Genomic DNA, 27,052 nt, shown 5'->3' with positions numbered 1-27,052 from the left:
ATCTAGTTATCTGGTTATGAACCTAAGTGGAACATATAGGTACCGGACCTTGGCTAGTGCTGATTCAGCTGCAGATGCGGGGTGTAATTACCGTGCAGCATCCGAATGTATGTGTACACCGCTTTACACCATCCTCCTTGCGGTCTCGTGGTAGATATTTTACTGCCGATATATGATATTGCCGAGATGTGGGAATGCGGGGACGAAGAATCCTGGCTAGTCTCCGGCAAACTCCCGATAGGTCCTGAGTTAGTGAGATGAACTTTTGCTGTAATATCCCCGCCTCCGCTTGAAATTGGCCCCCCCGTTCTCGGGATTCCATAGATGATTCGACACTTGAAGGAGTTCCACATTGGTACCGAAATGTTGGCCCATGAATCATAAAACGGGATACACCGGCCAGCCGGGAAGTTGAAGCCCCTAACCCTTCCTGTGTTTGGCTCGTGCTAGCAACGAAATCCTGAACCATGCGGATCCTTTCCTTCGGTCTGATTCTCGCCCCTTTTCTTCTTCAGGCCCAGGGCCTGAAGATAGCCTGCGCCCAGATGTGGGTCGAGCACACCCCCCTGGCCTATGCCGCCGATAACTTCTACGAAGCCGACACTGCCACCATCGTCAACGGGGGCATCACGAATCTGAGAGACACTTCCGTCGATCTGGCCGGCAACGCTGAGACTCAGGGACTTAAGAACTATGTCCAAAACAGGAACTACCGCCTCATCGGCATCATCGTCGAGGTCGGCTACCGCCTTGTCGCCAATAAGGCTGCTGGCATCTCAACGCTCGCCGACCTCAGGGGCAAGCGCATCGGCACCATCCCAGGCACGTCTGCCGAAGTATTTGTGCGCCAGCTCCTCGCCAGCGCTGGCCTGTCTCAGAGCGACTACACCACCGTGAGTGGTAACGTCTGCATGCGGGCGCCCTGCGGCGCCAACACCTTCCCCTCCCAGTTCCGGGACCGCAGGATCGACGCTTTCGGCGTCTGGGAGACGTCGGTCGAGCTGGGAATCCAGGCGCTGGGCGAGGACAACGTGGTCGTGTTCAAGAACTCGTCCATCTACCGTGAGATCTACAGCCTCTACTCGACCGAGGAGAAGCTACGAGATAGCGCGACCCGCCAAAAGATTGTGCAGTACGTGCGGGCACTGAACCAGACCTACGACATCTTCAGGAACGCCCCCGACACGGTGTACTCGACCGTCGCGCGGACTGTCAATGTTGATGTTCCGGTCCTGGAAAACGTGTGGGAGGATCACGTATGGGGACCGGGAAGTCTGGACCAGAATCTGATAGACTTCTTGGAGAGAGAAGACGAGTATCTAGCCAGAGTGGACAGACGGCAGCCATTTTCGAGAGCTGAGCTAGAAAGATTTGTTGATACTAGTGTGTACGAAGAGGCTATGCAGGGTTAGTTTGACTTCCTTCTCTGCGGACGTCTAGGTTCGGCCCGAGATATGTGCTAGTTGCCCAGTAACTACTACTACCTTTTTTGCCAGACGTTTTTATGCTGCGCCGGCCGTGAACAAATGGCTAGAATCATCAAACTTGGTGTTTGCTTATAAGTAGCATATCTTGTTTTTAAGCCCATCCGTGTCTCCGCTGCCTGAAGTCTGTGAAGCGGGAAAATCCTCTTGGTCTTATATTTTTGTTAATCTATCGGTGTCCTTCTCCGGGATTTCCGCGTCTTGAATACATAACTAACTGCATATCGTGATACCCATCGGCTTGGTACAAGACCATTCTGGGCCTCTCCCAAAGCTAGACTAGGAGTCCCCATGTTAACTGCACGGCTTGGTCCTTGAAGAATAGAAAACATCTCGGAGAAAACGGAGCCCATTTGTTGTCATCGACAGTCCAGCCTTGTTTCTCTAGTTAACGTGACGTAGAATGTGGCGGGGAGATTTGAGCTCGGATAACGCAAATAGGCGGTCTGCGTTTATTGTCCTTGAGTTCAAGTGATAGGAGGCACCTGGGCGGCGATGCTGCGCACGTTGCAACATCTGGCGGCGCTTTGTCGAGGGACAATCCTGGCCAAGTGAAAGAAAAGGAAAAGAATAACCCAACCGCAAGCCCTTACCCCCGCCATCAAAGTGCCATCCGAGCGAGATACCTCCACGCTAGCGATACCGGTTCAGTTTATTCTCTTTCAGGAAGTCATCCAGGAGGTCGGCAACCTTCTCATTGTGCAGATCCGCAAAAGCGATGTGAGTGGTGCCCTTCAGCCCCTTGTCCTCGGCCAGCATTATGACCTCGGCGTTGCCACCGTACTTGTTAATCAATGCCGCAGCCTGCTTTGACTGGTTGAGGAAGATAAAGCTGTCGTCTCTATTATCTCCCCACAGGAACTGGATCGCGGGTATCTTGGCCAACTTCTTGAAATCCTCGAGAGGCACTATGATCGGGCCAAAAGCGTTGGCTCCGAACCCAGGTTCGATGCCCGCGTTGTCCGGAAACACGTACCCGTAGCCCTCGTAGCAGATAATGGCCTTGATGTTTGTTGTGTTGCTCTTGACTGCCGTCATCTGGGCTCGCAGCCCACTCGCCGAGTTGGTGAGGTAGATGATGTCCTTGCCGAGCTTCCCCGAGTCGGTGGCGATGGCAGCAGCGTCCGTCTCGAGATTCACGCTCGCTTCCGAGTCGAACTCCTGGTACCGAGAGCTCGTAGCTTGCTGCCACGCGTATTCGCTCGACGTCGGAAACTGCACACCCGGCCACCAGTTCTTGAAGGACGGGCCAAAGTTCCAAGCCACGAAGTTGCCTTGGTCCCGGTAATCTGGCACGTAGTAGGTCACGTTGCAGCCCCAGTTGGCCCGACCGACACGTGGCCCTTCCCAGAGGTAAACCGGGTAGTCGCGGCGCAGGAACATGTCTTTGAAGCCCTCGCCGCCATCCCAGCGGTTCTGGAAGGTCTGCGTGCTCGAACTGTGCCACATGACAATGCTCGTCTTGCGCTGTTTCCACGGCGTGAAATATTCTACGTAGCCGTGATCGCACGAAAGCGTCATGTTGGGATTCCTCGGGTGAGGGATGATCTTGCCGCCAATCGTGAAGCCCCCAGACTGGCGGAGCATTATGGGCTTTTCCGGCGTCCAGCGGCCGCCATCCTCGGCCGTGGCCTGGCTCGCCAGCACCACAACCAGGAGCGCCGCGAGCAAACGTGAGGTGTTAAAGGCGAACATTTTCTTCTTTTTTCCCCCGGAACCTGTCTGGTGTCAAAGCGCGGCAAGTAAGTGCCTGGAGGATAGTATCGGAGAGGGTTGCACAACGAATCTCATAGTAGTCTATACTGAGACCACTTTATATCGCCGTCCTCCTGGAATGGACCGCCAAGCCCCAATAATACTACCCAACCCAACCACCATAACCTTAGCTGCCGGTTGTCGGTTATAGACATTTGCCGGCGCCTGAAGCATATTGGTGAAGCAGAGACACAATAGAGGGGGTCTGACGTAAGCAGGGGGTTTGCTAAATTAAGGTACCGTAGGTAAATGCCGGTGCGCCACCACTGCGAGGGCAACATCAGCCTATATTCCTCGCAAGGCGATTTATTGGAGAGTCCGACGACGGCTCGGGATGCAATGCCTTTGTGCTTTTTCCTTGTCCTCGACCCAAATTAACTGAAGCAGTACGGTGTGACAGAACTAGCAGAGTACCAAAAGAAGCAGCATTCCTAAGTAGGTACTTTTCCTTTTTCAAAAGTAAGCGCATTAGAGTCCGGGAATCTTGCGCCGCCCGAGTCTTGCTACTTTCGTAGTAACGGAACTATCTTTCTCTCGTTGCCCTTCCCCTAGCCACTAAGGGTACGAGAGATAAGTATCCGTGGCGTTCCAAGTACTGCAGGTAACGGTTGGGCAACAACAGGTCGATAGTAGTACTAGTAATCTCGAAGTACCCTAGACTGTTATCCAAGCATCTTGGAGATTAGCATTCAGTACTACTTATCATGCATATAATAGCGTCCTTTTATCCTGAAACTCTGTTTTTTTGCCTTGCTTGAATGTCTACGATAACGATGTTACTTCATCTAGTCTTTGCACAACTCGAGTAATAGATATTGAGAACTGAGAGTGTGTCTGGAGGCTGGGTATGGGGGGGGGGGTTCTACATCATGTACTTGTCGAGAAACTTCTCTGTCTGGAAGTTTGGTTAAAAGCGCGATCACTCGCTCGAAATGACAGAAAACGGCCCCATCCATTTTATCCATACAGTTAAGAGCTCGAAAGTTATGTTGTTCTAGATAGTTAGCGATCCCAGAACATCCCAGAAGGAAAACTTGTAATGGTTCAGATGAGAATTGAGCCGGAAGTCCCTGTGACGTACAGACTTCTTGTTCAGTGTAAGCCGACCGCCGAACCTGCAAAGACCGCTCTAACGGCTGGTAGGCACTGTGGTTTCTCGCATACATCGTCATAGAAGGAGACGACAAGATCCTTTAGGACTAAGGAGATTGTCGCTGCGGCCCTGCAACACCAACATACACAAATGTAACTATCTTACTAATCTTGACACTGGCTACATCTGTGCGCCGAGCCCATGTACACGTAGGAACTTATCAACTATCACACATGTAAGGTGAGTTGGGACTCAACATCAGATGCTACGCCAAGAGCTAATTCAAGCATCATCCAGATATCATACAGCGTTGTCCCGAGCAGTGATTGCCGTCCTCTCGCTGTGCTTCTGCCGCCAGACAATTCTCCAAAGTGATGACGGTGGGTTCTGGTCGTCCTTGATCCACCATTGGTAGAGAAACCAAGTAATCCCCGAGAGGGAAATGGATAGGATCAAGTAGATCCAGAAGTAGCCGGAGAGTACTGGTCCAGATGGGCTTGGAAACCTGTCGTTACCCTCAAGGCCTGAGGACGTTCCATTCCCAGACGGCTCGACCTTGAAGTGCATATTCCACCATTCGTTGCGGAAGTCGAAGACCGGCATGGCGAAGATAGTCTGTCCGGACGTTAGAATTTATCCCTCGTGCACGGATGGATATTCCAAAATTATTCACAGCAAGAGATGTCGCCGGGAGGTAGACCATTGCAACGGCGGCGATTACAGAACTGGCATTAGTCAGTCTGGTTGCTTTCGCCGTCTCCAGGCGAGAATGCTCGCTCATGCACTGCGATATACATCTCGTTAGCAATAGGGGTTTCCTGGGTTGATGCGGTTTGGTTGAGTCTTACTAGGGCTGCCATATTTGTCAAGTTCTCAGCCGTCATCCGACATTCTGCCATCATGCCGTCCAGTTCCATCTTGATCTCTTCGAATCTACGCTCGTATCTGTTAGTTGCGTCGATAAACTCTTGCTGCGTCCAGGCACTGCTTTGCGTTTCGATCTGCCGAGTGATCATCTCAAGCTGCCTCCTTACGGCGCGCACTTCCTCTTCGGCCGTCTTGGAATTCGCGATACACTGCTGCAATATCTTGAGGAACTTCCATATTTTACCAGAATTGCTTTTCACATCCTCAGCCCTTTCGACTAGTACCCTGTCAACCTCCTCTATAATCTCATCGCCGACCCTGTTGACGGCCGTGACGCGCTTCTGTACTCTGTCTCGCTGGAGTTCGGCAAATATCCCAACCATGAGAAGCGGATGGGAGCTGACCTCGGGCGAGTCGCCAAGAAGCTCCTCGACTCGGAGCTTCTGATCGTTATTGCAGTTGTATATTACCGCCACAGAGAGCCTTCTCTTGGTAAAATAAGTTGAAGACATAGAGATGTTGTGTGGTCGATCTGTTGAGGTCATGACCGCTGTGAACATCTCAAGCTCTTCGTCGGACCTCTGTTTGCGAAGGAACCCCGAATAACTCTTGTTACTTTGCATCGCCTTGCATATAGCGTTGTGCAAGTGAAACGCTTCTGTGATTCGGCGCCAGTTGCCTTCGGGGATCGGGAGATAGTAGTGAGGGATTGGAAGGTTCAAGCTTAGAGGCATTGGCTGACTCGACAGCCTTATTCAGATGAGTACTCGGATCGTCATCGTCAAGAACGGGGAGAAATGAGAGTGTTTCAATGGCGTATAGAGAGCGGATGAACTTACAAGACCTGGAACCCGGAGAGCGTTTGGTTCCCGATATCCGGGGATTGACTGAACACTGGATGCTGGAATTTCAATCAGATCAAGGATCTTTGGATAAGTCATGCTGTGATGCTAACCTCGAACCACTCATCCCAAGTTTTCTGGGTAGCTAGGTCGTTCACACTAAAACTTAGACTCTGATTGAGCGTCCGGGGCCGCTGCAGTTAGCCACACGCATCGGTTTCCCAAGCCGGGGAGCCCAAGATTAGAGAGAGGCAGACTAACATTCCCACCCAACGCCCTGCAAGGGTCGTTCTTATCCAATAATTGGCGCCCACATCTGAAGAATGCTACATCTTCCTCAGTGAAAAAGGGCTCAACGACTGCGGGCCAATCCATAGTGAACGCAGCGACAAGGGACAGTCGGCTTGGCTACTAGTGCGACGACCCAGGTTGGGCGGCAACTTGAGGGACCATCGCTGCCACGCCCACTGGCCGGCCCGCACCGCCATCTTATACCAGCTGGGCGGGCTTCGTTTTTCCAACACCAGCCACTACGAGCGGCGCCCGAGCCCTGTATATTGTCCCGTCTTCCTTCTCCGCACCGCAGAATCTGAAGGGATTCTCAGCCATCACTTCTCGAAGTCCCCCATGCCCGTTTGGGACGCCGAACTTCCCTTTTTAAAGGGTTCGTGGCCGATCACCCAAGATGGGCGGGAAGCGTTGCAGGTTGTGTGATGGAGGCTTCCAATCAGCAACGGCCTCGATCCGCCTAGCGCAGTAGACACACATCGAATGCGGACCCTTTGGGTGGGGTTGTGCAGAATATTGAATGGACGGCAGGCCGCAATTATGCAGGCTTCTGCCGGCATCGCGCACAATGCTTACAATGTTGTCGCAGCTGCATAACGTGCCCGTCAAAGTTCGCGGCCTGATGGGCCATGGTGGTTTCTGGCCAGCTCATCTGCCATCGCTTCCAGGGCCGGCTGTCAAAACACGATACTAGTACTTGCAAATGCCAGCGCGCCGCTCTTGTTTCCATCATTATCTCGAGCGGTGCAAAAGATTCAGAGAAGCCGACGTGTCGATGGAGGATTGGGGCTAGGACAAAGGGTGTCAGTGGTATAAACAGCGCCTACTCACCTGCTGCGGGCTCAGCCAGAAAATGGCGGGCCTCCAATGTTGACTGAAATCACTCGTTCTCCGCCGCCCGCCCCCTCCCAAGCCACTCGACCACCGACCGAACACGTGCTTTGGGAGGCGACCCTTGCCGCCCCAGCCTCGAACCCCAAAACTCGAAACTGCGCTTGCACAGCCTGCAGCTTTACCCTTCTCCTCCCCTAACAATCTCCGCGTCATGTGCGCTCCAGCTCCGTTAAATCTAATTATTATTCTGACTACCCCTATTTGACGGCTCGCCTGAGGTACTGATTGATTTCAAACCGCTCCAGGCTGCACTATTGTCTGTCTCGCTTCTCTTCCCTGGGGCCTATTCGGAAGATGGCAGTCACGGTCCCACCCGATTATAGATATAAATGGCATCTCGCAGCCGACGCAGTCATCGATCCGGAGAACCTCGAAAGTATCCTTAAGGACATTTCGGGAGGTCAATACATCATCAAAGTATGTACGGGACGCTACCTCTGGTGCATCGTGGGAGTAGGGACGGCTTGCTGACAGGATTTACCTGAACAACAGCCAACAGGGGCGGACCGTATGATGATTTTCACCAAAAAGGAACTGAGCGAGGTCAGTTTGGATGCTCGCGCCTCTCCCACCCTCAACACAGACGCACGATAGTTCCTAACACCAATGACTGATTCACAGGACGACAAAAGACGGCTTGAACGAAACACAACAAGACGGACCCGCAAACGGGAGCAGCGCCCGACAAGCCCCCCAACCGACGGGACACTTGCAGCACTCTCGGCAACCAAGTCCAGGACATCTTCTGAGAGACCGTCGATTGCTCGGGCAAGGCCGCCATCGCCGCACCTTCCACCTCCAAGACGTGTGCCCACCATAAGAGAAAAGGGCGTAGCCCTATTAGGAACCATCAAAGCTATCATACAATGGAAATCCCGGGCAAGAGAACAGAATTCGGACCGTACAGGGCAGCAGGGAGGACATCAAGCACACCTTCACACATGAAATACGGTTTCTCTCTCGACAACACCTACGACAACTGCCATCGGAGTATTACCGCCGCCCTAAACCCTGTCACCACCATCGCTGGGAGCGTATAATCAACTTGGCCACAGGGCATACTTGACTCGGTCATCCCAGGCCGAGCTGCGTTACGTCCAATAGCGAGATTTGAGGATTGTATTCCGACTTCAGCATTTGCATTGCACAGCGGGCGTTGTTTTAGTTCAGCATTGTTCGTTGGCGGCATTATTACAAGCTTATCAAGTACATTTTGGTTGATCATAAGAACTTTGGCATGGACATATTTGGTTTTGGACGGGTTGGGAAACATATGGGAGGGAAGAGAGTATGTGAGAAGCAAGGAGGAACGGCTTGGTAGGGTATTTTGTAAGATCAGAACCGTTGAAGGGCAACAAAGTGAGCGTGCCGGTTAGATAGTAGGTGGTGTGAAAGGAAGAGAACCGAAGTGGGAATACGGAATAGAGAGATTGCGACTCGGATGGTAAGATATTAATTAATGAGATCGTCCATTCTCCGCAGAAGAGCTAATTAACAGCATGATGGATATTGCTACCCATAACGCGCAGTTAAAGCCCTTCCTCGTAACTTCGTCGCCCCGTCCGTCGGACTCATCTCTGCTGCAACGGTTTCCCCGTCGAGCCCACCAAGCCCATAGGACTCCAGCTCTGGATCATGATATTACTATCCATGTACATACTCGGCAGCTCGCTTGGCGCTGTCACTGACCTTCTCGCCTAACCCTAGCTGGTCAGAGGGAGATCGCTTTGCACGTAAAGAAAGCTCGTCAATTTTGATTGTCCTGTCTAAGGGGCAATGGCCAGGCCGGCCCTACTTATGGTGCAAAAGAAGAATGTGGCCACAGTAAGTTCCAGCCCCTGGGGCGCGATCCCAGTAAGTGTGGCCCTCTGGGGACAGTTTTCCTAACTCAGCGCTTGTACATGTACCATACTACTACGTTGCTCTGCATGCCCCAATACACCTGTAAATCATGGTCTCTCTTTCTCTCTACCCAGAATTGAGTATGAATAGACATCCACGCTTTCTTGTACATTGTTCAACTTAGCCATGAACTTTTGGCCTAGCCTTCGCAATTCCCATGATGTTTTCGGCGCTTCGGATCTCAAGTTGTCGCGCAAAGCGACGCCGCAATTGCCGTCCAGCAATTGCACCTTAAGTATGACACAAGTACAGTCATATCGATAGCGAACCGCAGACGCAACCAGTTGCGCACCTCGATAGTAACGAGCGAGTCGATGCCCAGCGTTGCAAGGCCCGCCGTAACATTGAGTTCCTCGACGGGTTTCATGATGAAGCTGAAGAAAAGATGCCGATGTGGCATGCAAACTGTGCGATAAAAGGTGTCCTGCTGCAACAAGCTCCGGCCCTGCTCAACCGCAACGAGTCGAGGACGTGTATGGCTGGACAGAAGGGGGTGGGAATTGCAGGGCCAAACTCAGTTTTTAGCAGGCAAAAAGGCATGCACATACACTACATCATGACATGCGCGAATGCGTCACTGGCGTGAGAACGGCATAGATAACCTACTAAAGAAGGGAGGAGAAAATAGGGGGGTCAAGTACTGGTAAACATCTGCGTGTCTTCCCCCGCCCCCCCCCCCACACCCCCTTTTTTTTTTTTTTTTTCTCTCTCCTATTTTGTATGTGTGCCCGCAGGGACGAACAGGTCCCGATGCAGCGAGAGGATATCGACTTTGCGCCGCAAGCGTGCGTAGACAAACAGGCCCTTGGGCTTGCGGTTCAGGCTAGGCTGGTACTGCAGCTCGTAGTCGGGGTCGACCAGTTCGAAATCAAACTTCTGAAACAGGATGGCGGTCGCGACCATGGCCTCTTGCATAGCAAAGTCGTTCCCGATGCAGCTACGGACGCCGTTTCCGAACGGCTTGAACGAGTTCTTAGGGAGCTGCTGCATCTTCTCCTCCATCATCCGCTCAGGCCGGAATGCGTCGGCGTCCTCGCCGAACACGGAGCGGTCCCGATGCAGCGAAGGGATGAGCACGACAGCCGACTGGCCGCGGGAAATTGAGTAGCGCCCGCCGAGCAGGACGGGCTTGTCATCGTCGACCAGCGGCGTCACGGAAAATGCCTGTGCGGGTGGATCCAGGCGCAGTGTCTCGCGCAGGCAAGCCTTGGTGTAGGGCAGCTTGTCTAGGTGATCAACAATCATGGCGCCGCCGCCGAGGACGCTGTCAATCTCGTCCTGCAGCTTTTTATAAGCGTCCTGGTTGCGGATGAGATGGAAGAGGAGGAAGGAGAGCAGGCCAGCGGTGGTGTCGTGGCCGGCGAATAGGAAGGTGATCATGTTGTCGATGATGGCCGAGTCGGCGAGCTGCTCGCCCGTGACCGGGTCGCGCCGGTGCAACATGGCGGTGAAGACGTCCTTGCGGTCGGTAAGCTCGCCGCTCTCGTTCTCGCTCTCCCGCGAGCGCCGGTAGTCGAGCACGTCGGCGCAAAAGGCCCGAATGAAAGCATTGTTCTCGTCGAACTGACGGTTGGCAGTCCACTGCAGCGCCGTGTACCATGCCGGCCGGTTCGAGCGGCGCTGCAACTCGGCGAACATGGCGCCAAAGTGTTGCACGAACGGGTGGAGGTCGTCGTGGTAGAAGGAGTTGAAGCGCGTGTCCATGGCCGTGAGCGCGAACGTGTCAAGCGTCAAGCGCGTAAAGTCAGCCAAGACGTCAATGGGCGTCTTAGGCCCGTGGCGAGCCCACTTAAGCACCAGCTGTGAAGTAATGTCGAGCATCTCGGGGAACATGTTCCGGATCCTTGCCGGCGTGAAGGTCGGGTTCAGCGTGCGTCGGGCCTGGCCCCAGCTCTTCTGCGCCGTCTGCGCTGTGAAGAGCCCGTCCGGGAGCACCGGGGCCAGCGCTCCGACGGCACCCATGATGTGCTTGACGAACTGCTTCCGCGTGCACACCTCGTTGACGAGCACATGGTTGCTGAGAAATACCCTGTCGTTACCGCCCAGACGCAGCTTGAAGATCGGGCCCCACTCATCGGCAAGCGTCATGAAACTCTGCACCGTGTTGTTGAGGTCGATATCCCACAGGTTACCGATGAGCGGCCAGCCTGCCGGCCCCGGAATGGGCTCCATACTGCCAAGTCAAAGTGAAAAAGAGAAGAACGGTGAGGTCGACTAGGTGCGCTAGAGTCTAATCATGCGTGTAACAAGAGGGCACTAAGACGTTCGTATCTTGAAAGACATCATATATCAGTGTGTAAGCAGGGAGAATGAATGCGGAACTGAAATGGTCAAAGTCACGAAAATGTGGACTTGTGGCACAGCTGGGGCTGCCGGGGCTGCCGTAGGCACAACAGGGAATGTTAACCCTGGTTTGTTCCGTTGTTATCCTGTCCTGGTGAGCAAGAGGATGTACGCCGATAGGTGGAGGAACGGAGTTGAAGGGGGCAGGGGGGGTGCCAACTGCATATCCCACGCCAACACTGACCGACCTTCCCGTTGGTTAAACATGGGCTGCCAACAGCTGCGGCTCTTGGACTCGACCCCGTCCTATTTCCTATTCGAATCCGTGGGATTATACTGCCGTGCCTCGAAAACAGAAACACGGATAGTGCCCAGGTATCTGCCTTTCTTGGCTGGCATATGCTTCATGCACCGATGCAGTTCTACTTAGAGGATCCGAAGAAAGTCCGCAATAGGGATGTGCAAGTGTTGCTTAGGCCACAAAACCTAACAGGAAAAGAACAATCATGTCGGCGTCTTCCACAAACGTCCTCTCGGGTAAAGGCATGACCGAGAAGCAGGAGATTAGACTTGGTCTCCATCCCTGCCGTAGAAAATGATGGAGAGTTCAAGGCTGGGAATGGGACTTCAGGATCTTCGCGAACCTCGCCGTTCTCAACATCGTTCTGGCCGTAGATGAAACAATTCTACTTCCAGTCCTCCTAGTGGATGCTTTTGTTTCTTTTCTTTTCTCTCCCTGTTCCCGTGTGATAATATACCTGGGCTGACGAAGGATACCCACGATCAGTCCTTCGGTCCGCCATCTGGGTCCAACACAGTTAACCACTGAACCAACTAGATCCGCGTGGTTGATGCGCCCCATTTGTCTACCCTAGTCAGTATAGATGCCTGTGACTGTTAATTGTAACATGTTTTGACATGATAGTTGGCGTTTCTGTCGGGTGGAAACCCAACGACTGGCGAAACTAGGGGGATTCGCTATATTGTTGGGCTGGCGGATCATGACTCGTGCACTTTTCCTACTTTTACTTGGACCTTTTAACTTCAACTTCAGTTTTCTTCCACCAAACCAAACGGAACCCTTGTTTTCGAATAAAAAAAATAAAAATAAAAATAAAAATAAAACAAATCGCTTGATCCTTAAACTTTTTTTACAAAACGTTGTTACTACCTATCTATAAGATCCCTGAAAGCTACTCCGCGATCGACGCGCCAAAATGCAACTATACGACCCGAAACGCCTACCGACCTAGAAGGAAAAGTCGTCCTTGAGAGGGTACGCGACCTCGATACGAGAGGATTTTAGCGATGGTTCTCTAATAACCGATTATTAGAGAGCTTAATGCAGAGATACCGATGTAGTAAACGCGTGGTTTTGGCTTGTATACAATATGGTTGATAAGCACGCGATTTAAGGAGGAGATAGTATCTATAGTTTCAACGAGATTAGATTTCTAATAGGTATGCTCTCGAGCACAAAGGTCGTGACGAGCTCCAGTGTTGCAGCCGGATATGTACGAAGTAGCCTAGTGATCCGGAATAAATAACGATTATCTAGGTCGTATGTGTAGATGGCTAGATCCTGCCGTCGTACTTCGTTATCAAAGGGAAAGACCACATCCTCCTCTGGTACTAGGACAAGCGACTCTAGCGTGAATGGAGCAATTGGTTAACCTTGGCACCGATGGATGTACTGGTGGACAGCAGAGGAGACAGACTCTTCATTCAGCTCGAGGCATAGCCTAACGTTCTGTACCAAAATGTTAAGATACTCCTCGACGCTAGGCCAGCTACAGCTAGAAACAATCCATTTGACACGCAAGGACAGTAATGATTGCTTGACAATAAAGCCTAAAAAGGAGAGGGAAATCCGTCACAAACTCGTCGAGCGCATCGTCAACTACCTATGTAGTACGAGATCCAGACTTGACCTCTTCTGGGTTCAAGGAGGTTGTGCAACGACGGAAATAAGAATTACTCAAAATAATCCTAACCTGTCGGTACTTCTCCACATCAAAGCCCAGTTCCCAGCGGGAATGGACTAATTACAGGTAATCTTAGCGCCCCACGGCAACTCCACGCTCCCCGGGACGGATCTGTCTGATCCTACTGGGTGCCACCGGGTTTTCGGGGCTGTCTTGGTTTCCTGAGTAGGTAAGTGACACGCAACGTTGAAAGGGCGTGGTTTGTATATGGCCCACTGAGGGTGCGTGGAGCGTGCGGTCCGGTGACAACGAAGCGCCTTAGCTGCAAGTTCCAAGACATGATTCAGATTTTTGGGTTATGATTAGCACCTAAGATGTGCATATTGCGAGTTATTTATGGCCCTTCAAGCCTGACGCTTCTACACCAGATATTCAGCGCTTTCCTTTTCTCACTTTCCATCTCCAAGCCCCGTCGCTATCACGGCAACTGACAATCATGGACGGCGATTTTGTGTCAATCCCAACCCTTGACCTCTCTCTGGCGCGTTCGTCGGAGACAAAAGAGCGATTTTTATCAGAACTGAGGAATGCCCTAGTACGCGTAGGGTTCTTTTACGTGAAGAATCACTCGATCCCGGGACACGTGCAACAGGATGCTCTCCAGCAGTCCATGGCGTTCTTCAATTTGCCACTGGAGAAAAAGCTAGAGATCGAAACGGTGTATAGCAAGCACTTCCTAGGTTACAATAGGATGGATGCAGAGAAGACGTCGGCGAGAGCGGATCATAATGAGTCCATTGCGGTGAGCTATCCTGGCCCGGAAGGCCTGCCGTCTGATGGAGGCACTTAGTTGACCTGAATTAAATGCTTACCCTCCTTCTCGCAATGTAGATCGGCGCAGACCTCCTCGCCCCCAGCGCAGATGAGCCTGTATATCTCAACCTTCATGGACCGAGTCAGGTACGTCCAGTCCACCTTTGACTGTCCTTCCAACTCAGCTCCGCAACTAAACACATCTCCCCGCTTCCAGTGGCCGGACGAGATTGCAGCCCCCGGATTCCGCAAAGCGATTGAAAGCTATCGATCGGCGGTGCAGAACTTAGCTACAGAATTCACAATTCTGATTGAAGAAGCTCTTGGGTTGAAGCCGACTTCGGTCACTCGGCTCTTCAACGATTCCCCGTTCAGCCGTCTCAAGATCACGAGTTACCCACCTCCTCCGAGGCAGACGCACGCAGAAGACCACCAGCAGGGTGTGGGCGCACACAAGGATGGCGTGTTTATGACATACCTGCTTCAGGGGGGGGAGCACAACTGTCTCGAGGTCCAGAATAAATCCGGCGCATGGATTCCAGTTCCTCCGATCCCAGGGACGGTAGTGGTCAATATCGGCCGTCTGCTCGAGATCCTGACCCACGGCGTCTGCACGGCGACAACGCATCGTGTGCTCCTGAGCCCAGACGGGTTCTACGGCCCTAGCGGAGAGCCACTTGGCCCGCGGCTGTCGCTACCGTTCTTTCAACACGTGAATCTCCGCCTCAAGCCGGACGACCTCTATCTTGACATCCCGCGACACACGGCGGATTTGGTAAAGGACGAGAGGGTGATATCGGACGCAGGAACATTTTTCTCGGGCTTGTTTGACAACTGTGTCGGAGACCTCGTCTTCGTCAGCATGATGACAAGCTTTCAAGAAGCGGCAGCGAAGTGGTACCCTGAGCTGTTGCCTCGGGCATTGAAGAAACAGGCTGAGGCTAAGCAGCTGGATAGCCAACAGCGGACGGTTTGAACAAAGGTCTTGTCATACGATTCAAGTTGGATGGTGAGCTAGGGATGTGCGAGAATTCCTGATAATGTAAGAGGCGGTTACATGAGCCCTGAAAGGAGTGTTGCGCGGACATCATTGTCATGTCGTTCAAGATTCTCAAAATATGTCGCATCATCCTCGACAATAGTAATCATCCGTAGGCGTTGACCGAGGAGATGATTAACATGTTGTACCAAACCGAATAGTCCCGATTCTCGTTAGGATCGACGGCCTGTGCTGACAGCCAGTCAAACTGGAATAAGAACTGGGACTTTGTTGTAGAGGGGCTCGTTAGTCCGAGAATTATTACCGTTACTGACTCAGCCCGTTCCGAAAACTTAGCCCTTTACCAGGGAGAGCGCTGCCGCCCCGAAGTTAATTACCTAGGCGTCTGTTTTATCAACCTAAATCATTCGGCGGCTTAGATTGTTCGGGTGATGTTACAGATATTGACCAAGGCCCCCTTTATGATGTTATTGGCCAAACCCACAGGCCTCCTCGAGGAAAACTACAGATACACCAACAACGCTTCGGTGGCCGCCAACGTAAACGTCACGCGCCCACCACTAACGGTCGGCGTCTCATCAGCCGCCGTCCCTTGAATCTGACATGTCCCATCAGTGAACGACTGCCCGGCAATAGTTGCCCCTTGCCCCCGGTCCTGCCTGGCAGTGGCGCTGGCGCCCGTCAATCTCTTGGCCGTTACCGTCTCGGAGGACAGCCCTGTAAGGGTATATGTCTGCCTGCCGCGAGTCCCGCCCTCGTAATAATCAGAGTTGAGCAACAGGACGCGGATGGGCTTATTATCCTTGTAGATGGCATAAGCGCCATAGTTCGAAGACATGTTGTCCAGCGGGGCGATCTTGTCCGCCTGCGCGAGAGCGAGCGTGATGAAGTAGGCGCCGTAGTACGGATTGCCCATGTTGTATCGGCCCCACCAGCAGTATTGGCAGTTCCCGATGGTGCCTTGGTGGAAGTAGACTGCTTTGACACCCATCAAGACCAGCTGCGCGACGTAGTCGACTATCCAGAGGCCCGCGCCCAGCGTCGGGCTAATGCCTCCGCCGCCTTGGGTGGCCGAGTTGGTTTCGCCCATGACGTATTCTTTACCTGCGGCTTTGGCGGCGGCCGCTTCGGCTTTGAATTGGGATACTTGGCTCGCGATGGCGCTGTGGCTCATGAGCCGCGCGAGGTTGTAGGTACCTGACCATTGCGGGTAGTTATGCGAGCAAAAATTTTTGACGGTTGACATGGCGCCGCCCTCGGCTCTGGCGAGCGACGCGATGTTGAAATCATCTGTCCCAAAGTAGACGCCGGCTGAGATTATGTTATTCGCCGAAAGATTGGCGGCCACGGCCTGCTGCCACTGGACTTGGATGGAGCGGTCTTTGGCTGAGCTCCATGACCCGCCGGCAATGGGGTCCCTACTGTTGAAGAAGTTGGGCTCGTTGCCCAACTCGATGGCCTCTAGATTCTTCATGTTCTGGTAGGCCAAGCGGGCCGCAGCGATGGTATTGGCAAGGTTATTGAGCCGTCGGTTGAATCCGATCACGACTCGCCCTGGATAGGAAGCCGCGAGATCAATGAATCGTGGCCCAAATGTGAGCGTCATAGGCGCATCGGCCGGATTGCTGACGGAGTACGTCACGGCTGCTGATGACCTGGCGTCATATGTGGCCCGGTCCCTAGGTACGACTCGTGTGAGTGCGTCGTGGAGTGGTTAGTGTCTAGGTGACTCACTGCGTGGTGCCGCCAATTCTCACAGGTGGCCAGGCACCGGTGAGGTCCTTGAAGTTCTCGAGGCATCTGGATGTAGATGCGACATCTTCCATGTACCCTGGAAATGTGAAAAACTCGAGACTGCCAGTGACAGTATCAGTACCTTATGCGGTGCAACGGAACAGAGGTCAATATACATACGAGACTCCAACTGGGGTTGGGTCCAGCTGGGGGCTGGCATTCGACGGTGGCGATGAAGGGACATCGAAATTGATTGCAACAGCCAGCTGAGGGGCGTGGCTTAGCAGCCAAAGGAGGCCAATCCTTTGCATCGTGACGGATTAAAATGCGAGTACCTGGCGTTTGGTGAGCAATCACCTGTAGGGTACCTAGGTGCAGGTTCAGGCGTCTTTTATCCTGGATTGGGAGTGTAACGGATTGTCAACACAGGTCCAAACCTCAAAACACCTTCTGAATGGCGTTGCAACGCCCGGGTTGTATTAGAAGCGCTTCAGGGGCTCCCTGGGGCTATTACCGGGAAAATGTCCCAGCATCACATTATTCGCAACCATAGTGCGGAGAAGCCGGCTTCATTGGTGGAAGAATGAGCCGGCAGGGATCATGGCTAAAATGCGGCTCTTAGTCCGTGAAAAAATGAACGACTTGGCCAGCTCGGGCTCGGAGCACCCCTACAGAGGCAGCCGGCCTCGCAGGAGTGTGGGCCGCTGTCTTGGTGAGGTGGTTAGAAAGCGATTTGAAAAGTTCATGTAGAAGCCTACGTTGATGAATTTGGTGATGATCTGGTCGACAATATGTTAGACCACGGTCCGTCTGATAAACACCGTGGCACCGACACCGGGGTAATCGGTTGCTGAAGGAGAGTGCCGATAACAGCTGTGAAGGGAGTAGAGTGCGTACTAAGACTGCTACTTAGCCACCAGGTGAAGAAGTTACGGTTACGAAACTTACGTAGAGAATTAGCATGAGACGAAGAGAAATAAAGGAACATCAGATCACGAATTGGCTTAGTCAGATATGGTATGTACAGTACGACTGTGCTTAGTATTATATCAAGAATATGATGGCACTGTTTCTCGGTTTTAGCGAGTGACTATGGCGATTCCTGAGCCTTGTTGGCGGTATCTGGCCGTTGATAACGGCTGTATTTGGAGGTCGTTACCTAAGGTTGAAGGCAGCGGTGCACCTACCTCGCGGTCAGTGATCTTGGGAATACTGGTTATGCGTTCATTACTATGCTCAACATTGGTCTTACTTGACGGAGGAATAAGCGGACAGAAAAGCGCGACCTTTGCATCCTAGGCTGATTTACTTGAGAGTATTAAGTCTTGTACTCATACAATGATTACTGTCTACGTTTTGCTCTAGTGTTCGCTCATTTAGCTAAAGTGTAGGAATAGGATGATCTCTACCGTAGGTTGAGTGCCTTAAGCTGCCCTGAGTACAAATTGAAGTCGCCTCCTGATCACAACGCTTCTCATGCAATTGTACTAATGCTCAGAGAAGGTAGGAGTACTACCGAGAACAGAGGACCAGTAACAGGGGAGGATAGGAATGCACTCTTGTTAGGTAAAATCATTGGCAATACTTGCTCTTCTAAATACTTCTATTACTTGAAGTGGATTTTTGCATGCCAATACACGTTGCTTCGAAATATCTGCGCTCGCTCTCTTTAAAGAGAGACTGTGTCATATCCCGCCTCAAAACCAGATTCTTTACCGCCATCCTTCCCAATAACCATTAGTGTAAGCAATCTGTGCCTGCTCCTCCCATCCTCGTTCTCCACAACATCCTCCAAATCAACAGCACCTCTACCACTCGTCCCATCGCTCTCGCTCTCTCTGCTTTCCAGCTCTATCTCCATCTCCAACGAATCTCTTGCACTAGTAGCCGTATATGCTCCCTCGACCCATTCTAGCTTGAACCTGCACCCCTCAAACACCTGCTCGGTACCTTTACCATGTCCGTCCTGAGAAGGTGGCAAAAGATCAAAAATGTTACTTTCTGCCAACAACGCCATGACGTTCATGATACAGGTCGGGCTCTTCCCCCAGACCTGGGCCACTTTGTCTTGGTCTGCAGATGACATGGCAAGGAGTATCCACCCCGCGGTGGAAAAAAGCAGTATTGCGCCGAGCAACCCTTCCAAGATACGCGTGGACCTGGCATCTTGGATGAGACGGGTCCGGCCATGCGGATCTGTGACGGTGGCTTCGATGACGGAGGCTGGGGAACTCGTAGGGCCTGTGGAGGCGTGGACGAGGTTGGGAGAGCCGAGGCTGAGTTTGACGGTTCCCTCAGCCTCAAACGGTCGACGGTAATCGGTGCTGAGCGACTGGGCGCGGATAATGCCATGCTGATGGCGGATGGCTTCAGCGACGCGGTCTTTCTGGTTGGGATCGGTGAGGAGCGAGCGGGGAAAAGACAATCGGGAGCCGGTGGTTGTTAGTAGTAAGAAGAACTGGTCAAAGTTGGGTGGGCCCGTGGGAATCATGGATGGCAGTGTATTCAGGTATAGGTCCGCAGGTGTGTAGTCGCCGAGGTTGGTGATGGCGCGAGTCCTGTTCGGCCGTATTGCTGTTTTGTGAGCAGCGGCAGCCACGTCGTTTGCCACTACCAATGGCGGCGTCGACGGGTCGACCCGCAAGTCGGGCCCTACCAGTTGGACTCTGGCCTCAACCGCCTCAACTGTCTCGTTGCAGCCGTAAGCAACGAGCGAGGAGTGGGCAGGTGATCTCGGAGTGAAGGTTCCCCAGACGTAGATGTACTCCGTCACACACTTATACATTTGTGTGGCGTATCCCAATGACTCTTCTGCTCCTGGCATTTCACTTTTGATGGCCGCGACGCCAATGTCGAGGTCGTGCAGTCCAGTGGAACCAAACGATCCTAACAGAACAAAACAGTCGGCAGATTCGCCGGAAATCCTGACCTCGGGACGACTAGATCCATCGCGGCCGCCGGTGGTGTTCAACCGCGCCTCAACCATCGACGAGTCGTAAAACTTGCAGTTTAATCGGGGCCGCAGAGCGGGGACCCTAGCTGCGACATTGAAGGAGCCGTCCGAGGACCAAGAAGCGCCGCTCGTTCCGTTGCCAGTAAAAGGCAGATCTAGCTTCAGACACGGGAGAACCAAATCCTCGTAGGTAAAGGCTGTATAGGACATGTTTTTAGTCAGGATGAGCGGCGCTGCTACCAACCCCCAGTCACTGGCGTTGTGGTTTGAAGCTAGATAAGGGGCAAATGAGTTGAGCAGCCGAAGTTGATTCCTGGATGAGAGTTGGGTTGATTTGGTAGTTAAAAGGGACGCCGAGAACACCGGAAGCAAGGACGCTAGCAGGCTCGCCACCGTGGCGCAGAGAGCGGTGATGCTCTTCGTCCTAACCTCGGTTACTATAAGTGCGGGAAGGGACCTGTCTATAAGGTTCAGACCGATGGATGAGTGGTATGGTGCGCCCCGAGAATCACACATGTTGGTCAGTGATTGCCGAGACCGCACGGTGAAGTCCACAGATGCTTGGTAGCCGGCAAGGAGGAGTGAAATAATAATAGGACCAAAAGTCCATAGGTAGCTGAAGATAGTATCGCTTGCCACGATTTCGGCTACGCCATCATCGCGTTGCGACTTTCTCAAAAATATCTCCAGAATGGTGATCAAACAGAGGACCATTAAAGTGACCACGAACCGCGTGCGATGATGGGTGGCCAGTGGCTGTCCGGGCTTGGAACGGTGGCTTCGGGCAGGCTCAGCCGGCTTGTTGCGACAAGACTTCAGGTTATCTTGCTTCTGACGGTTGAAAAGTAACCGGGCCCACGACCAACGCTGTTTGATGTTGGAGTCGGGAACGTCAGCCCCGTTTATGTACTCGGTATGCTCGGACCCTTTAGATGAAGCTATTGCCGTCCTTGTCGGCTTCGCGACGATTAGTTGTTGCAATGTCTTCCGGTCTTCTGCTATGTTCAAAGTTATCCCAACAATGGTATTGGGTCTTTGAAGGAGGATTCCACCGCGCGGCGTAATGACGGCCATGAGAGCGACCAGAGACATGGCAATCACAAGCGCAGCCACCATCAGATGCGTTGCGAGCGCCCGGACGAGTAAGCGATTGACTGACGCTCTGGTTTTGGCAGTTATTACTCTGGAGATGGGTTTGGTCAAGGCCGCGTTGACGAGTTGAATGATGTACTGCTGGAAAAACCTGGCCGTGATGTCCTGGAGCAAACGCGCATCGAACAGGGATAACGGACCTGGTACCGGCGTGGGTCCGTACAAGAGGAGAGCAAGCAACAGGCGCCGATCCAGCTCGATGTCGATGGCTTGATTGCAGTACTCTGGGAGAGAGACAAACCCGCCGCAGATATCTGGAAAGCTGTTCCACTGGCTCTGCCAGAGAGGCGTGCTGGAGCCTATCCAACCCACCATGTCCGCCATGGTGAGATTTTCCATCTCCGCAGACAAGAGCTCCCGCACTATAGTCAGGTTTTGAACCGTCCAGCCCCGAGAAACCATGTCGAGTTCCATCATTTTGTACGTTGGAGAACAGATGATTTGAGAGGATCGCCTCAACGTTCGGTTGCCATCCGAACCGATGTCCTTGCCCAGTTCCAGCACGGCCAACCCAATGCGCACGTTCTCAGCCTGATGCCGATCGTCGTTGCAGTACCCAATCCAGGCACGGGCAATGACCTCCAAACGGGCCGTAGGCGAGGATGAAAGCGCGTTTGGGTAGTGCGTATACTCAAGCCGGCAGTCTGTCGTGCTGATACTGTAGTTCATGCCGTAGCCGGCACTTGTTTCTATCCATGACTCCAGAGTGGCAGCGCGGCACTGGACATCCACAAATATACCGTCCACGGCCGCCTGTACCTCAGATTCCGGACCAGCAATGTCATCGTACGCGAACCGTTGGTGCACAAAGTGATTCGAAGTGCCATCGGGAAATGGTAGACTGTCGTTAACAAAGCCTATCATGGTCAAGAAAGCCCCAGTTGCGGCTGCCTGGAGCAGCGAGACATCAGTTCCAAACTCGCTCTGGAGCACTACTGGTATCGGTTGGACAACATCGACGGGCCCAAGAGTAATGAGGGAGGTCGATACAATCGTGGCCGCTATGAGGGCTAGACTCGTAGTCGCAGATAGCAACACAAGCCAGTCATGATTCACACATGCTGTGAATAGAACCTTATGCAACCACATGTCGAAGTAGTCGAGGAGGACGGTTTGCCTGGCCAGAAGCCGGTGTTGAGGTCCCACCATGCGTAGCCAAGGGGCTGTCATCTTCGCCTGACCATCAACACAAGCCCAAAAAGCCGCGATTACACTCAGAATGGCAGTAGGGCCATATTTCCAGAGGTAATGGAGATGGGCGTAGCTCGTAGCCAACCCCTGGTGCTTGTTCGACATGCCAAGGAGGACCTCGAGGCCAAGAATCAGAGAACCGAAGACAGATATAAAGGCTCCAAGCACCCGCCGCCGTAGGTAGCCTGGTCGCCATAACATAGTCGGCGCTGCCGCTTCGTAGCCGCTTCCGGATGTAGGAGGGTGGACGAGGTAGCCATCAAGCAAGTTTTCCTGAGACTGTGATCTGCGGTCTTGGGTTGCAACCATATAGTGACGATTCTGGCGTGACGTAGGTCGGAGAGGTTCTGGTCTGGATGCTTCTGGGCAGATTGAAAGGTGGCCGACGGCTTTTTGATGTTGTCCGTGTGCATTGTGTGTTCGTCCGCCGATTAGTACCAGTTCCCGCGACCAGATCCTCGCTGCGCTGCTGTCTGGCCCGCGGGGTGCGGTCAACAGCTGTCGGAACGGCCCGTCGTGGTTGAATATTTTCAAGGAAACTCCATCATGTTGCGCTGAGAATGTTGCAAGGGGCATGCATGCTGACCTGTTAAATGTTCAGGGGTTGGCCGTAATTAGGAAGAATATGCAGCACTGCCACAAAGCTGCCGCCGCCATCGTTTGAGAACTGAGAATGCACCCCCAGCTACCCTAGGCAGCCAAGCAGCAGCAGCCGGGAACTGGCCAATCACTGCGATAACCAAATCAGCTTCCTAGACAGACAGCAACCGTTCGTAAGCCCCCGCACGGCCGAGCCAGCGGCCCGAAGGGCAGTGAGGAGGAGGTTGAGAAATCAAATGGGACCAGTCGACCACTACTAATACTTAGTAAGACAGTTTTCACAGTGTGCCTTGGGTATATCAGCATTGCCAGTTGCGCATGGTATTGGAGAGAAGACTTTCCCTCAAATCTTCAAAGCCCCCACAAGTGTGCCGGCTCAGGTGTCAAGGGGGCTGGTGTAGCGGCGAAGTGTTGTTTTTTGTGATCGCTGCCACTTTTGCCCCTAGCCGCTGAAGGATAGTGATGCAACCGAAGACAACGGCGCTTTGCTTGCCGATTAGGTCAAACAGCTGCTTGGCTGACCTGGTGCATTTCACGGAGGCTTTGAACCATGGCTCTGAGCGCAAGATCTGAACTGTATCGCAAGAACCCCCTTTTCCGTTCTGGCATGCGCAAGGTTCAAACAACGAGGTAGGCTCCCACAAGATACCCGGAGCGAGCTTAGGAGGGCACATCTGTGCATTGCCTTCTTGGTGAAGTATCCTGGACAAGTCGTAGGAGCTGACAGCAAGATGATTCCGTCCCGTCGGCAATGTCCTCCACTCAGGGCACACATTGGCCAAGTTGGGAGAGGATTCCATGAGCTCACCAAAATCCTCTCCAAACAGTGTGACAGCTTTGATAGCACGAATGAAGTCGATCCAGTTCTTGCCAAAGTTGCTAAAGGTATCAAGATGGACGACGCGGGGCGCGGGGGCTCGGCGTGCAGCAATGTCCATGAAATGAAATCCCTCTAAAGTTTCCCGAGGGATAATCTTGAGGGGAATGCCTGCAGAGAACCTCTCGAGGCTTGCTTGGTGGTCAAACAGCTGTTCGAGGATGGACCCTAAGTAGTTGATGCGGTCCTTCAGCAGCACACGCCTTATTAACCGATGCTCAGTTTTCATGGTAGCACCGCCACTGGTGGTCTCTTCGAAGTGAATTTCGTTTGGATCGGAAAATATCGGTTGTTCTAGGTTTTGCTGGTTTTGCAGGAATTTGATGGCCGCCTGTGGGTGGGAAGGATCCAAGTCTTGCAAATCTGACGGCTTGAGCACGCATTTGGCCACGGATTCGTTATCCTGGTCGTGCTTGAGGGACGCTCGGACGAGATGCACCAGGCTGTGTAGCCCATTGGACAACCAAGCCCTCTGGTCCCGAACATCATACAGAACGACGTAATACCCGGAGAGTTCGCTCAAGAATCCAAAGAAACCCCGGTCCGACGTCTCCCGCTTTATACGCAGTGATTTGTCTTTGCGGCCAAGGGAGAGCTCAGCGCCGGCCGTGAAATTCTCCGGACCGCTGGAAAGAATAATCTTCTCAATCGCTAAATCAGGCCCAGGGGAATCGAGGCTTGGCCAGCCAATGTCATAATTTGCGAATGGTGAGCCTGGTGGCACTCATTAGCATACGGTAGTTTTAAGGCATAACAGAGGGCGGGACACGTACCTATGTTGTACAGGACGCTGGGCGTCCAGCCCAGAATGTGCCTCGCTGCTCGGATTCGCTCCAGGGCATCGGGTCCGTCCATCGGGAAACTAGACAAGATGCGCGGATCCGAATGTACTAGGCGGCTCTCGTCCTCGTTACAGATGAAGTGCCAGCGCATGACCGAATCTTGGGACCCGTCTGAGAGAATAAGTGCCGCATTATATCCCTTCAATACTGCTCGGTGGTTGAAGATGGTCAAGCCTGGGGCATTGACGAGGAGTATCATGGCATCAAGTGATATCTCTAGGCCCTCAATCCCGGTTGGTCGGATTGGAACTGGAAATCCTTTCGACACCGCGGGATTCCTCAAGAGATTCTGCCAACAATTGCCTTGAGGGAGGATATTCTTGTTCCACCCCCTGGGCGGCTCTTTGTCGTCAACCTTGTGTTGGAAGAATTCCTTGGTCAGAAACTCTTCGATAACGTCTTCCTCGACGAAGTACAGTTTAAAGCAGGGCGGCTGCTTCTCCGGGTACGTTCTGCGGGTCAACTCCAGGCGAGGCAGGCTATTGTTGATGGATTCAGGATGAGAGGACTCCCGAAGGGCGGAGCCAAGCCAAGCCAAAATCTCGATGGTCTCGGTGAGTGAATCAAATAGTCCGTTGCAGTCCACCTTGATAAGCCCGCGTTCAAGGATCTGGATGGCGATGTCTGTTCCGTCAAACAGAGATTCTAGCGAAAGTCAATATTGCGTTTCCTTCAAGCTCAAGAGTTTGATCCAGGGGGGGCATCGTACTCTGAATGGTGTCCGAGGGGAGCTTCAGGTCAGCAATAGCCTCAACAGAGGTAACTGCTTCGACCACCCCCAATGCAACAGCTTCCCCAACCAGCGGCCATGTTTGTCTTACATATTGAAGGCAAGATAAAAGCTGAACATTTGCCTCGTTAGTACCAGTGATGGTAATCGCTGTGAGCAGGCAGTGGCTTCCTTCATATCCCTGCTGCTCAATGAAGAGAAAGGGATCTGTCGCGCTGGAAACCGCACTTGTGGAGCTCGGCTCTCACCGCCGAGCTCAGCAGCTCATCACGTGAGCTCGCCTGACCATTTCCTTTGTGTATTTAAGCCAGTTCTTTAGTCTCCTACTGCAGTAGATAGATCTTCAGAGACTTCAACCTTTCCACGCACTTCCCACGACCTCTGCTGAGCTCCTGTACGCGTGACAGGGTTCCAGTGCATTTCCACTGTCATAGATTGTTTCTGAAGCGCCTGACTTCCTCTGGGGTTGGACATCGTGTTGGAAATGATGCGCCGTATCGAGCTTAGGGAGCTCGCCCGGGCGTAGTCGAGGAGCGCTCGGTTCCGAACTGCGCCTTTAATCCAGTCGTAGGATAACATATGAGTGACATGGTCAATCCTTGCTATGTCGATCTCATTCAAATCGAATTGGTTATCTGGCTCCAGATCTTGCTCGGGTACAGTGCCTGAGGCGGGGTCAATGTCGTCCATTTCGAATGATTCAGAGTTGTCATCAATCTCGTCCGAGTCAATCACCCATCGGGCCATCAGCTCCTCAACTGACATTCCATCTAACGTCGAGCGAGAAGTATTGGGCCGACTGTCTGCGGAGGTGGTGCTCGCGTGGTCGGCATCGGGTGTCCCCGGTTGTTCGCTCTGAGCGATTGCGGCAAAGGCTTGGGTGATGCGACTGAGAGCAGTTAATTAGTGCCACATTGAGAAAACAAAGTTGTCAGACGTTTTAGGTACTCGCCTCCTTTCTTGTCTCACGAATACCCCTGCCGTCCTGCTTTCGGACGATTTCCCTTGCGCTGCCAACCGAACCGCGAAAGTTCGAAGTAGATCCGGGAGCAATCGGATCAGCTGTGGACTTTGGGCTTTAGCCCCTGTTTCACTGGCATCGTAGAGACGTCTAGCGAAGGCTTGCACATAACTCTCGGCCTGATCGCCCGGCAGGTTACGTGGTAGATATTCAGTGCTGACAGACGCAGTATCATCAGGGGCCGGGCCACGGGGGGCTGCAGCGATGGAGGCAGTACCGTATCCGGAGTCCGGGAGGGTCGCAGCAATCCCATCGGCGGAAAAAGCCCGGGACGCCGCGGCTAGTGGCTGAGGCTGCGGATCGTTTTTGACCTGGGGGTGTTCTTGGTCCAGTCAGTTCGGTAGCCTCTCCGCTGGAACTCTGTACTTTTGGACACTGCAGTTCTCACAGCGGTAGTGGAATGCGCATGTTGGCTCCGGGCAAGCTGGCGTGCTGTTAAGGTTATAGGGACCTCCTAAGCATTCGCAACAGACCCAAAATGTTTCCTCCTTGCGATGTTTACCCATGAGGACTGATGTAAAACCCGGGAACCGGCGGGCTTGTTGTTCTTGATTTAGGAGCTAGGGGGAGTTGGCAACGTGAGCAGAGGTCTAGAGTCGGCGGGCATCAGGCTGCGTGAAGATCCATTTCTGCCTCTGCATCTGTCACGGGATCGAGATCATGTGCACAGACACGGGTAAGGGCCAATAAGAATGTACTCAAGTGTCGGGACAGCTACCATTAGCCGATTGCAACTTGGGCACCGACATTAGTAGGTACACCTCCAGGTTGAACCCCACACCGAGCAGAACTAACATAATGAATGA

The 27,052-nt window shown here is 52.9% G+C and overlaps 8 protein-coding genes across 8 annotated transcripts; 2 read left to right on the top strand and 6 right to left on the bottom strand.

The window, feature by feature from the left end:
* Positions 1–467: 467 nt before the first annotated feature.
* MFIFM68171_03949 (uncharacterized protein) lies at positions 468–1,412 on the top strand (the record flags this gene model as incomplete). The annotated part of the gene is made up of 1 exon (XM_071059369.1): positions 468–1,412. The coding sequence occupies one exon, from the start codon at positions 468–470 to the stop codon at positions 1,410–1,412; it is 945 nt and encodes a 314-aa protein (XP_070915470.1).
* Positions 1,413–2,117: 705 nt separating this feature from the next.
* MFIFM68171_03948 (uncharacterized protein) lies at positions 2,118–3,179 on the bottom strand (the record flags this gene model as incomplete). The annotated part of the gene is made up of 1 exon (XM_071059368.1): positions 2,118–3,179. The coding sequence occupies one exon, from the start codon at positions 3,177–3,179 to the stop codon at positions 2,118–2,120; it is 1,062 nt and encodes a 353-aa protein (XP_070915469.1).
* A 1,453-nt stretch (positions 3,180–4,632) lies between these two features.
* Positions 4,633–6,168, bottom strand: MFIFM68171_03947 (uncharacterized protein; the record flags this gene model as incomplete). The annotated part of the gene is made up of 5 exons (XM_071059367.1): positions 4,633–4,947; positions 5,006–5,116; positions 5,181–5,949; positions 6,039–6,086; positions 6,155–6,168. 5 exons carry the CDS (start codon positions 6,166–6,168, stop codon positions 4,633–4,635), a joined length of 1,257 nt encoding a protein of 418 aa, XP_070915468.1.
* Positions 6,169–9,836: 3,668 nt separating this feature from the next.
* MFIFM68171_03946 (uncharacterized protein) lies at positions 9,837–11,297 on the bottom strand (the record flags this gene model as incomplete). The annotated part of the gene is made up of 1 exon (XM_071059366.1): positions 9,837–11,297. The coding sequence occupies one exon, from the start codon at positions 11,295–11,297 to the stop codon at positions 9,837–9,839; it is 1,461 nt and encodes a 486-aa protein (XP_070915467.1).
* A 2,532-nt stretch (positions 11,298–13,829) lies between these two features.
* Positions 13,830–15,122, top strand: MFIFM68171_03945 (uncharacterized protein; the record flags this gene model as incomplete). Its single annotated transcript, XM_071059365.1, has 3 exons — positions 13,830–14,135; positions 14,225–14,293; positions 14,364–15,122. The coding sequence occupies 3 exons, from the start codon at positions 13,830–13,832 to the stop codon at positions 15,120–15,122; spliced, it is 1,134 nt and encodes a 377-aa protein (XP_070915466.1).
* Positions 15,123–15,648: 526 nt separating this feature from the next.
* On the bottom strand, positions 15,649–17,191 carry MFIFM68171_03944 (uncharacterized protein; the record flags this gene model as incomplete). The annotated part of the gene is made up of 3 exons (XM_071059364.1): positions 15,649–16,825; positions 16,881–17,000; positions 17,061–17,191. The coding sequence occupies 3 exons, from the start codon at positions 17,189–17,191 to the stop codon at positions 15,649–15,651; spliced, it is 1,428 nt and encodes a 475-aa protein (XP_070915465.1).
* Positions 17,192–18,549: 1,358 nt separating this feature from the next.
* On the bottom strand, positions 18,550–21,849 carry MFIFM68171_03943 (uncharacterized protein; the record flags this gene model as incomplete). The annotated part of the gene is made up of 1 exon (XM_071059363.1): positions 18,550–21,849. One exon carries the CDS (start codon positions 21,847–21,849, stop codon positions 18,550–18,552), a length of 3,300 nt encoding a protein of 1,099 aa, XP_070915464.1.
* A 1,310-nt stretch (positions 21,850–23,159) lies between these two features.
* Positions 23,160–25,915, bottom strand: MFIFM68171_03942 (uncharacterized protein; the record flags this gene model as incomplete). Its single annotated transcript, XM_071059362.1, has 4 exons — positions 23,160–24,367; positions 24,427–25,140; positions 25,205–25,432; positions 25,681–25,915. 4 exons carry the CDS (start codon positions 25,913–25,915, stop codon positions 23,160–23,162), a joined length of 2,385 nt encoding a protein of 794 aa, XP_070915463.1.
* Positions 25,916–27,052: the final 1,137 nt, after the last annotated feature.

The sequence above is a fragment of the Madurella fahalii genome (assembly GCF_045866475.1).
Source record: "Madurella fahalii IFM 68171 DNA, scaffold_2, whole genome shotgun sequence".
NCBI classification, from domain to species: domain Eukaryota; kingdom Fungi; phylum Ascomycota; class Sordariomycetes; order Sordariales; genus Madurella; species Madurella fahalii.
The sequence above is the reverse complement of the archived record's forward strand: the minus strand, read 5'-3'. Positions and strand labels throughout refer to the sequence as shown.